Genomic DNA, 12,084 nt, shown 5'->3' with positions numbered 1-12,084 from the left:
GATTAAATGTACACATTTGTTTTACTTCTTTTCATGCTTCCTTTCACTCTACTTCTGCTTTACTGATTAATATTAAAGTTGTAAGTTGCAGTGATTTTTTTATTTCTATTTTGTCTGCATCTTTCCCTTTAGTATGCAAATTTCTATGTGAACTTTTTAATGCCTGAGAATTCGCGTTAGCCTTGTCGATCTCTGTATTATTATTTTTATTATTCTTTTTATAGAAGACAGTTTAGCTGAAACCCCCAAACTCTCTAAATATTGCATGACAAATTGGCTTTGTTTTGGAAACCCTATGTGCTGAATGGCCCTTAGCGTGAGCAGCAGGTTAGATTTCTGGAGGAATGTTTGGATTATTTAGTACAGCCTGTCCCTCACTTTCTAACACCATTTCCATTAGGCAATTTACTAATTCCCATTGAAATTACTGTCTCTCTCCCCGCCCCCCCCTCACCCCCCCCCCCTCCGCTCCCCTCCTTTTGTCCCTCGCCCATGTTAAAGTTCCCAATTGACTCGTCCATTGTTACAATTTGTCACTGCTGGAAGATCAATTTGTTGTCCCCTTCCCCTCACCACGCGATGTTCGGGTAACAGATGCCATTTCTCCCATCTGCATTATTCTGCTCCCCATTTTGTCGCCGTGCCGGCAGAGCTCTGGCTAGTGACTTTACAAGAAGGTTGCCTCAAACCCCGGGGGGGCAGCAACACCCCCCCACCCACACCCCCCCCCAAAGGCCGGCCGGGCGGCTCCGCTGCCCCCCGGTTCCCGCCGGACCCCCCCCGGTCCCCCCCGCGGCGGGCACCGACCCGCTTTCACTTTGATTTCCCCCAGCGCGGTGTTTACGCCACCACCACCACAACTTTTCACTTCTGAAGTCTGGGAGTCCTTGATTCTCCGTCCTGCCATGCTAATTAACTTCTTAGCAGTCACATTCCTTTTCCTCCTCTTCCTTTTTTTTTTTTTTTTTTACATCAAGGACCAAAAAAAAAAAAAAAATTATGCCTTACTGTAAGATAATTTGGAAATATCTGATCTTCAGCGAGTGATCTCGCACATTTTCATCCTGCGTGTTATAACCAGAATAAATGGAAGGAGCAAGTGCTGCTTAAAAAAAAAAAAAAAAAATAGGCTTTTACTATATTATAGTGTTTATTATGATTGGAGTTTCTTGCCTCCAACGAACGGCAAGAAAAATGTTAACGGTTTAAAAAAAACACCCCCACCCCCCCGTAGTCACATGTACACAAATAATAAGGGCACACATCCTTGAGGAGAATCCGGACCGCGCGGAGATGATGTTTATTAATGCTCAGTATGTAAAAGTTAGCGCTCGCCAGAGAGCGGAGACAGGGGCACCGCTCGTTTGGGTGCTTTTCTCTTCGCTCCCCCCGTCCCGCCGCTCTGGGCTACACTGCAAATTTTTTCTAATTTTTTTTTTTTATTTTAATTTTTTTTTTTTTTTTGCCCGACCCCCCCCCTCCCCCCGTTTTGCGTCCCGGCCCCCTTCCCCCGCCGGCGGCCCCCCCCGCAGCCTGCTCCCCTCCCCTCGCCCTCCCGCTCCCATGCCAAAAAGGATCATTGTTAGTTTCCTACTTCCCCCACCCTCCTCCTCCTCCTCCTCCTCCCCCTCCCGCGCCCCAGACCTGTTTATTTATGCAGACGTCACCGGGGAGCCCCCGCCCCCTCCTGCATCTCATTAAGTGCCTGGTGTGTTTCTCGCTCCCTGTCAATAATCCCGGATCCCAGACTTCTCCGTTCCTCCGGATTTCGATCCCCCTTTTTCTATCTGTCAATCAGCGCCGCCTTTGAACTGAAAAGCTCTCAGTCCAACTTCAACTCACTCAAACCCGAGCGGCACGGGCTCCCAATATCCGCGGCGGCTGCCCCCCCGTTACAGCTGACTTCTTGGGTTGGTTTGTTGCATTATTATTATTATTACTATTTTTTTCCCACCCCCCCCCTCCTACGTCCCCCCTCCCCCTCCTCCCTTCCCCCCCCCCTTCCCCGGTCTCTATATTTTATTTTTTTTTTTATTATTATTAATTTTTTGGCGAGTGCGTGCGCGGGTGCGAGTGCGTGTGCGCGCAGTGCACGCCGACCAGCTCCCTGGAAGAAAGAAAGAGAAAATCCCGAAGAAGGAAAGGAAGAAGCCTAAAGTCACTGGTGCAAAGGAGCAAAGAAGAGACATTTCCCTCCCCTCCTCCTCCCTCTTTTCCCCTCCCCAGGAGGAAAGAGAAGGGGAAAAAAAAAAAAAAAAGAAGAAACTTTCACCTTGGACTCTTCTTTTTTCGGTGCAAACTTTCCCCCCCCTCCCCTCTTGTTTTTTTCCTTCCCCCCCCATTCCCCTCTTTTTTTTTTTTTTTTTTTTTTTTTTTCCCCCTTCCCCTTTTTGCAAAATTGCTGCTGGTGGGGTGAGCCAGGAGGAAAATGCCGCAGCTGAACGGCGGTGGAGGGGACGACCTGGGCGCCAACGATGAACTGATCTCTTTCAAAGACGAAGGGGAGCAGGAGGAGAAGATCTCCGAGAACTCCTCGGCGGAGAGGGATTTAGCTGATGTCAAGTCGTCTCTCGTCAATGAATCAGAAACGAATCAAAACAGCTCCTCAGACTCGGAGGTACGGGGGGAAGCCCCCCGCGGGGCCGGTGCGGGGCGGACGGGCGGGCGGGGGCCGCGCTGCCCGGTCGGGGAGGCGGCCGGGGGGGGTGGTGGTGGTGGGGGGGGGGGCGCCGCGCCGGGTCCCGCTTATCCCGCCGGCGCCCAACTTTCCACCGCGGCACCAACTTGTAACGATGCCTTCTGTTTTGTTCTGTTTGTTTTCCCCTCTTCCACCTTCTCCCCGCACCTTCCTTCGCCTTTTATTCCTCTCCTTCTCACCCCCCCCTCCCCCAAAAAAAAAAAACCAAAACACCAAAACCCACAACCCCAAACAACCCACCACCCCTCTCCCCAACTGCCCCACGCCGACCCCCGGCTCGCTCCCAGGCGGAGCGGCGGCCCCCGCCTCGGTCCGAAACTTTCCGAGATAAATCCCGGGAAAGTTTGGAGGAAGGTGAGTACGGCGGGCCCGGCCGGCACCGCCGCCCCGCACCGCCCCGCCGCCGGCCGCCCGGCTCCTCTTTTTGGGGACACTTAATAAAAAAAGTTTTCCTCCCTCCTCCCCCCCCCCAATCCATCCACCCCCTTTCCCTTCTCTCTCCCCCCCACCCCGTTGCCCCCTTCCTTCCCCGCTCCCGCTCGTGTCTCCCCCGCCATGTTAGCTGCGAAGAGGCAAGATGGAGGGTTGTTTAAGGGCCCACCATACCCGGGTTATCCCTTTATAATGATCCCCGACCTCAGCAGCCCGTATCTGCCCAACGGATCGCTCTCTCCGACGGCGAGAACGGTAAGTGCCGGTTTTTTTCTCCCCTCTTCTCCCCCCCCCCCCCCCCCCGCCGCCGCGCTCCCCGGTGCCCCGCTCGCCGCCCCGGCCCGACCCCCCCCTCCCCCGCGCCGAAAACTTTCCAAACTCCGCGGGCCGCGGCGGGAGGGGGTTTGTTTACACTTCGCCATATTTCTTCTCTGTTTTTTTTTTTTTCCCCTTTACTTTCTTTTTTTCCTTTTTTTTTTTTTTTACTTTCAGTTTTGCGGGCCGTTTTCTGGAGCCCTCGTAACCTCCCCTGCGGGGGGGGGGAGGGCGGGGAAAAGGGGGGAAAAAAAAAAACCCCAACCAAAAACCAACAAACCCAACCAAACCATCAAACCAAACAAAACCCAAACAACACTCAATCCAGTCTCAAAACAAAACTGGAAATAAACTTACAAAATAAATAAATAAATGAGTTGCTCCCCCCCCCCCCCCCCCTTCCCCTCTCCCCTCTTCCCTTCCTTGGGGGGGGGGGGGGGGGGGGGAGTATTTTCTCCCGGCCGACTCCCTCCAAACTCCTAGTTTTCCATGGTGATCCGTCGCCTCCTGCCCTCCTCCGTGGCGGCTGGGCCGGCCCCCCCCTCCCCTTTCCTCCCCCTTAACCCTCTCCTGCCCTCGCCAACCCCCCCCCCCCCCCCCCAGGGGGCCCGCGGCAGCACCGTGCCCCCGCCGGCCGTGGGTGCCGCGAGTTGTGTCCGGCCTCAGGGCGGGCGGTCCCGGGAGCGTGGGCCGGGCCCGGCGGCGGTGCGGGGGTCTGCGGGACGGTACCCCCCGCACTGACCCTCCTCACCTGGGCTGTGCCGCGGGAGGCAGCCCCGGAGCGGGTCGGTCTCGGTCTGTGCGTTGCGGTGTGCTGGGGGGGTGGTAGTGGTGGTGGTGGTGGGGGGGGGGGCAAGGGAAAAACCTGCGGGTTAGGGCAAAGCTGAGCCCGCATATAGAAATCGCCTCGTTTAGCTCGAGTAACAACAACAAACAACGGCAAAATAATCAAACAAGTCGAGCAAAATTCCTCCTGGAAGTGTGCTGGCAGAAAAGCAATTTGCTGAAAGCGGCCGTTTTTTTTTTGCTTGTTTGCCTTTTTTTTTTTTTTGGTTATTATTATTATTTAACATCCATTCCCCCCCCCCTCCCCCGGTTCCGAGGTGGGGGTGCGCTGTTTGCGCGCCGGTGCCTGCAGGTAGAGCAAGTTTTAAGCCCAGATCGCAGGAAACTTTGGGGGCTGCTGGTGGGTTTGTAGTCAGTCCCAGCTGTGCCTCCGCTCGTAGCGTCGCCCACGCTGTGCTCTGCTCTGACATCAGATTTCCCAAGTGTCACCTTTTCTTGCCTTTTAAACAGTTTTAACTTTTTTTTTTTAATTTTTCTTTTTTTTTTTTTTTTTCTTAGTAAAATGGCTAAATCCGCTGGGGCTACCAAACACTGCGGGATTCCTACCGACGGGTTTAGCGTTGCTGTTTTGTTTCTTCTGGGTGTTTCTAAATCCGAGGCGTCCCCCAGCATCACCCGTGTGCGTTCATACACTTTTATTTTTCCTTACCGTGTGGTAACAGGAGAGAGCGATTTACAATCGTAGATCTACTGCGTGGTAGATGTTGCAGCCGGACTAATTAATGACTGAGGGCTCGGACAACTTCACTCTATCAGATCTACAAGTGTTTTAAAGCATTAAAATATTAAAGATCGGGTCAGGCTTGTTTTCCCGTAGTAAAACGTCAGCAGAGGCAGATCAGTAAAGGCGGAGTGGCGGGGAGGCAGCAAGGGAGGTTTTCTGACTTTGCATGTGTTTAGGGCTGTGGTCGGGTTTTGTTTTTGGTGGCTTGTAAGGCTCCTCTCCCAAGGAGGTGATTTCTGGGACGGTAGCGGAGGGGTAACTGCGGTTTGCAATTGTAATGATTGGGAGGGGAATTCAGGGGCTGAAGGCATTATATTTTGCCTTTTGAATACGGGCGCCCACATGTATATGGATGACGGTGATAAATTCCAAATTCTATAAGCACCGGGATCCAGATGGCAAAACAATCTTTGTTACAAATCACTTTGTTACAAATTGTGAAGCTTTGTATTCCTCTCTTCTTTTTTTTTTTTTTTTTCTTTTTAAATGCATTCCACCGTTCCAAGTGCAGGCTCAGAGGAAGCACACCTCCACTGCTTTTTTCTTTAAGCATTTTTTCTTCCAACAGCTACAGTTCTTTTTTTTTTTTTTTTTTTTTTTTTTTCCCTCATTACCTTTATTACAGATCCTTTTTCCCTTAGCCCGTGAAGATAGGATACTTCAGCAGTTAGCTTTCCTGGAAGTATTCTCCCCCCCTCCCCCCCCCCCCCAAGTTAAAAAAGGCCTCCATAGGAATGTTGGGTTTGTGTGAATTAAAGGAATTAAAGGTGGTGTACAGGAGATGGGAGGTTGGGGTGGTGTTGGTATAGCAGGTGGCCTGCCTGTGGTATCAGATGGATTCTGAACGGATATTTCCCCACTCAATAGGCAATTTTCTGATTTCCGCATCCAGGCTCCAGCATCCTTCTCCTATCTTCTTAACCTTATTCTTTCACATTCCGTATGCTTGTTTGTTTGCCTGCCACTTTAATTATAGCCAGGAAAAATTAAAGTTGTTTATTTAGGCCTGAGAGCAGAATATTATAAAGGTGCAGCGGGATAGCTGTTGTCTGTCACACGCTGTTTTTAGGTGCATTCTAGTTCTCTGCTGTACCAGCTTTCAATTCCAGACAAACTAGATCTTTCTTTCTGCTGTTTCTTTTTTTGTTTTGCTTTTTAACACGGGTTGAAAAGGTATAGATGATTCTGCACAATTGAGGATTTTATTTTTATTTATGTAGTTTTTCCTGAAGCCATATTTATGGAGTTTTAGAGCATGCACGGTAAAGGGGTGATGCAGATATGTAGCAAAATTGCTTTTCCTTTCCTTTTGCTGTTGTAGGATCTGAAGTCTGTGGGTGTGGTTTTTTTTTTGTTGGTGTTTTTTTTCCCCTGTTGTTTTTACTTCTTTTTGTTTTATTTGGGGGTGTAGCGGGATTAGTGTGTTTTGTAAATGTACCTGTAATTGACTGTTCAAGAGCAAACTCGTGGGCAGCAATTTCTGCTGTACTGCTTCAGGAATGTGAAGAATTATGAAGTATCGTAAAATCTGCTTATGATGAATAATATATTATCTCAAGAATAATGCTTTAAATACTGCAAACTTTATAAAGCTTCTTGATAGGAGTAATTTCATTTTTAAAAGTCAAAGATTTTTTTCACGTGAATCTTGCTTTTGATAGAATGCTGCGGATTGCTTTTAAGAATAGATGTGTATTTTAAGTAGAGGTCTGGTCAAATAGTGATGAAGTGATGCATCTGCGAGTGCCAGTTCCATACCTACGTGTGCAGAGGGACTGGGGTAGCTGCTAGTTAAGGATCATTAAGGAGAACGTTTTCCTTTCAGAGTTGGGAAATGAAGAAGTGGTGTATTTAATTTTCACCCTAAATTTCGAGCTTGGCTCCCGCTTTCGGTGAGCAAATAGATGCGTTGTGATTTTGACAAAGCCCCGCTGGCAGATATTCTTAATTTTACCAGTGCTGTTGCATCTTCCTTTCCCCTGGATTGTTGCTTGCTGGGTGAGACTGTAGGAGTAAGCTTGCGTTCCGTCCTGGAGTTTGGGAGTTGGGAATAGCTGTGGTGGAGAGCAGCCCCTCGCCTAGGTTTTACGTTCAGGAGGAAACTTTTTTTTTCTTTAATTGACTGGAGAAATGGTTGTTTTCCTTTATCTACTGAATCAAACAACGTAATCCTTCCTGATACAAAAGCTGTAGCCCCTGGGGTGTGAAGGGTTAATGGTGGTCCTTTTTTTTTCCTCCCTCCAATTGTTTTGACAACACTTTTCAAAGTGTGACATTCCAAGCCCTTGCAATACAATGTAATATTACTGTAATTACACAGGTCATTACATTTTAAATAGAGAACAATAAAATGCTTATCGCACTGAAAAAGAACAGGTGTTCTTGCCCTTCTTTGGTATTTATGCTAATTGTTTTTCATCTCCTTCAGAAATATTTATGGCTGGCGTGTTGAGGTTTCTGTCTGGATGTGACAATATTAATTCTTTACTAATCTTTATGGTTGAGGTTTAATGTCTGCAGTATGGATTATAGTATTAATGTCCACCAACTAGTTTAATAATGTAGATACAACTTAATATGTCAGCACTTTGGTACTTTATGATACATAGCTACTCAATGGAGAGTGAATTATTCGCTTTCTTTTTTTTTTTTATTTTATTTTAAAAAAAAATTGAATGGCCATGCTTTTAATAAAGTTTCTGGCCTTGTGTAAAAACAAGCTATTAAATAAGAACCGATGATCCTGTGGCGTAAATCAAATGGGACCTCCATAAAGAAACTTTCCTCATGCTTAATTAGGTAGATTGCTGAATCACTCTGCTATAGCATTAGCATAGCTGGTATACAATGGCAAACAGACCGTGTTTGTTAACTTATTTTCAGTAAAGAAGCTGATTTATTTTTAATTCTCTTTTTTTTTTTTCCCCCTCCCCCCCTCCAATCAGATTTCATTCTGGAGCAAATGCTGCATTGCTTAGTCAATCAGCTTCTCTTTAGGGGGCTATGAAAATTAGTTGGAGAAAAGTTTCATGTTTCTGGGACCTTGCAAAACAATATAATGCAGTACTGTTACTTGAGTGTACAGGATAATTGCAGGACTGCACTTCATTAAAAATAATATTTGCTTTGGAAATCGAACAATTTTAATAGGTGCACCAGTGGCTGATCTGTACTGAAAAAAAAATTAAATACAGTAGATGCCTTTCCAGGTTTTTTGAATGCATTCATACATGGACTGATGATGTTGAGTGGGGTGGGTTTTTTTTCCTCCTTCCTCTTCGTTTTTTGTTCGAGCAAAAATGTGCTGATTTGTCAGCTGAGGACGGGGGGGGGGGGGGGAAGGGAGGGCGTATGTTGCAGTTTCATTGGAGCTTGTAAACCAGAATGTAGGTAAAAATGTTTTAAATTTGTCAGACTTTTCATGACGGGGCCCCCAAAATCAGATAAAAAATGTGGTGTAGAGAGAAAGGACAGCTGCAGATTTTTTGTGTGGACGTGTGTTTCTGTACCATGACTAAAAACTCTGAGGACCTTTTCCCAGCTGTCTGGGAGTTATGTGGAAGTTGGATTATTGGCAGTTAAGCATGAGACAACCTGGATTTAGCAAATGCTCTCCTACACAGGAAGCAGATGACATTATCCTGGGGGAAGGGAGGAGATCCTTCTCCAGGCTCAGCCCCGGGGGGAGACGCCTGCTCCCCCCCCACACCCCCCCCAGCCTTCCAGCAGCCAAAAATGAGGGCTTGCCATAGGCACAGAGACATAGAAAAGCGCTCGGGTTGGGATTTTTTTTTGTTGTTGTTGTTGTTGTTTTTTTTTTTAAGTGAAATCAGGCGCTCTGCTCCCACACTGGGGCTGTTATGAGAAGTTTTGTTTCGGAGGAGTGTGTGTGTGATGTGAGGTATTGGGGGGGGGGTTAAAGCTCTGTTCCCCCTCTTACCCCCCCTCCCCCCCCCATTCCCCCGGGCGTCTCCTCAGTCCCGAGTCCTGGCAAATATGTAAGTCAGCCGTAAAACTTTTGACTTCTAATTGGGCACATTTGTGAAGGAAATGGTTAATTTTACAACCAAAGGCAAACTTGCACCTCGACAGGTCTGCTGAAAGAAATGTGCCACAGTCGTTTGCTGGCAAGCACCGCAGGGTCATAAATCCACGGGGTTTATTTACAGCCTATAACACTTATGAATGTTAAGATATTTGACGCCACGCTGGCCTTATAATATCCAAGGTCCACAGACACTGGCAGTGGGTCAAATTTCTTTCACTAATTATAAGCAATGAGAGATGGAGTGTGGTGCTGGGGGGGTGGGGTGGTGGTGGGAGAGATGGAAATCCTCTCTCTCCCCACCCAAAAGCGAAGAATATTTCTGCTGCTCCTCCCAACTGCTGGTTTATGTTTGTGCTTTTTTTTTTTTTTTTTTTTTCTTCTTCCCCCCTTCTTATTTTTTTTTCCTCCTTCTTTTACGTAGGCTCCGAAGTTTATAATTAACGCTTGCAGCGCTGTAAAGGCTGGGCGGTGGGTGACGCAGCCGGGCTGAAAGAGGGAAGAAGTTTAGCACAGCTCACGTCCTTTCCAGAGGTCTCAGCGTTGTGCGGTATTTCCTAGATACCGACACAAGCAAACATTTAAAGACAGATGACACCTGGAAGCGTCCTTTAATTTTCTCACGTACTGCTGAGCCAGGGGAGGGGGGGGGGGGGGAAATGGCACCAGGTTTTATGCAAAAGGTGGATGCTCAGAAATGCATATATTAGACTGTTTTGTGCATATCGAACAGGGCGTCTTAAAAAGCAGCAAAAGCCCCGCATTAAGGGAAAACACGCTGAATAAGAGAAGGCGGTGAGGTTAGAGGTGGATTTCAGGGGAGAAGCCCTGCTGGAAGGGACACCCTGGGATGGATGTCGGCGTGGAGGGACGAGGGGAGATGCTGAGGGGGTGTTTGGGAGGGGGTCGGTGGGGGCTGCTGGAGAGGAGCTGGAGGACAAAGGAGGGATGCTGGATCAGAAGGAGAAATGGTAGAACTTGGAAAGGGGGGGGGGGGGGAACCACCAGTATTTGAATGGATGGTTGGAGAGGAAGCTTGGGATCTGGGGATTGACTCTTAAGTGTCAGGAAAGTCTGGGGCCCCGGGAGAAACACTGCTTCACTCAGCAAAGCTCGTTATTCTCCCCTCGCTCCCCGTTAAACGCGCTTTCCCAGAGCAGACAGTCAGATTTGAAGTGCTGCTGTCTTGTCTGTGCTGGAGAGGGGTGTGTGTGGTTTTAACAAGATAATGTGATCGCTCAGATATGCCTAGGTATTGCACTTTTAGCTTTTAATTTCTCCAGCAGTTGATTTTGGGTTCCTTGTAGGTTACTGTTGCGCTTGGAGACTAATATAAGGAAAAGGCAGGGTTATGTGTGTGGTGGAAAGCTGCTCTCCTTCGCCCATATGTTTTTCTTCTACAAGCCATGTAAAACCCAACTTAAAAAAAAAAAAAAAAAAAAAAAACAACAAAAAACCAAAAAACCAAACAAAAAAGAGGGGGCTGTCAATTTGGCCCTTCCACAAATAGCTGTACAGTTTTGTTGAAGGTTTTATGCATTTCCCTAATCAATGGAGCGCTGTGACTTATTACCCCCCGGGGACAGATCCGAATCCCCCCGGCACGGCGCTGCAAAGCTGGTGTGGTATTGTACCTTTTTAACAGGTTATCAACAAGGATGTTCCTCCGGTTCCCAGGACGCTTCTTGCCCCCCCCACCCCCTCCCTCCCTCCAGCATCTCCCCCCTCCGATTCTTTCCGGCGAAATCTGTTCAGTCTCACGCCTTTGTTTTAGGTCGGCTAAACCCTCGACCCTTATTCTTCGTGGGGTCACGCTCAGGCAACCGGGCAGTGCTGAATGAGTTAAGTCGGCGGCTGAAGTTTGGCTTCATGCAACTAAATTTGAGGCCTGGTAGGCATTAGCAGGGCACAGCACATTTACAGAGCTTAATTAGTACGCGCTGTAATTGTTCATGGTCTGCCAGAAGGAGTAATGTTCAGGAAAAGTGGAGTCGTTCTTCTGCAGTCTTCAGTTTTAAAACGATAAATCACTTGCATATTTGTGCAGTGATTCAAATGGAGCTGAGACCTCTCCATCTCAACATGTGGTAAATTGTAAAGTCAATGAATTGCAGATGTAGGGTACAGCAGATTCTCTAAGAAAATGCGGAATGAATGGGGAAGGGTGATGCTATAAATACGTACTGAGAAGATAACTGGGTTTCTGCTTGCCGTGCCAATTACGATGTACGAAAGATATTAGCAATTTTGTTTCAATGTATTTATTTTCAATTTCTTTCAACTAAATATAGGGGTACCGCGTTGCTTCACTTAGTGAGGTTTTTATTAATGCTCCAGAACAATGGGTTTCATATGGAAAAGCGTGTGATAGCCATATTAATACAAATTAATTCATCATGGATAATGTTGTAGCTGTTACTAGAGGAGTTTATAATGATGGGACACTTTAAAGTGTGGCTGCAGCAACTTACAAGAAATGTTGCGGTAAAGGATGCCTTTGTATTCTAGTTGGGGGAAATACTGGGAATATTATATATCTCGCCGTGGCGTTTTGTATCGGCCTGTAATTCCTTCCAGCTTCAGAGACACTTTTTGGGTGCATTAATCCGACAGCCTAGAGCCTATTTTAAAAAAGCAAAACACAAACAAAACTACGCTGTACAGATTGACATTGTAAATGCCGCGTATTGTTTTTTTTTGAATGCGGAGAATGTGTGTCACTCTTACTGCTGTGAAATCTTGTCTTCCTTGGGCTTGGTCCAAGATCCATTGAAGTCAGTGGAAAAAAGGCTTCTATTAATAACGAAGGGCTTTGGATCAGGCCCCGTGTGTCTTGAACCAATGGCCAACTTCTTCAAAAGTGGATAAAGGTATTGAAAGAGCCAAACTCAACTAAACGTCATATTGATATATTGCTGCTTCTGTGGCGTCCTTCGCTCTTGGGGGTGCGGGGGAGAAAGTTATGTTTCCAATGATACTTCCTTAAATGAGCTCCTGCTTCTGCAGTATCTGACTTTCCCACAG

The 12,084-nt window shown here is 47.3% G+C and overlaps 1 protein-coding gene across 4 annotated transcripts in view; it reads left to right on the top strand.

The window, feature by feature from the left end:
- The first annotated feature begins 1,972 nt into the window (after positions 1–1,972).
- TCF7L2 (transcription factor 7 like 2) overlaps positions 1,973–12,084 on the top strand; it is a 184,000-nt gene continuing 173,888 nt past the window's right edge. For 2 of the 4 annotated variants that reach the window (XM_082486156.1, XM_082486155.1), the window contains exons 1-3: positions 1,973–2,617; positions 2,986–3,052; positions 3,261–3,385. In XM_082486156.1, coding sequence (XP_082342282.1) covers positions 2,429–2,617; positions 2,986–3,052; positions 3,261–3,385 — 381 coding nt within the window. In that variant the 5' untranslated portion in view covers positions 1,973–2,428. The remainder of the gene's footprint in view (positions 2,618–2,985; positions 3,053–3,260; positions 3,386–12,084) is intronic. The other 2 variants (XM_082486157.1, XM_082486158.1) reach the window with 2 other exon arrangements.

The sequence above is a fragment of the Vanellus vanellus genome (assembly GCF_965231255.1).
Source record: "Vanellus vanellus genome assembly, chromosome: 7".
In the NCBI taxonomy this organism is placed as follows: domain Eukaryota; kingdom Metazoa; phylum Chordata; class Aves; order Charadriiformes; family Charadriidae; genus Vanellus; species Vanellus vanellus.
This window is presented reverse-complemented; position numbering and strand designations above follow the sequence as displayed.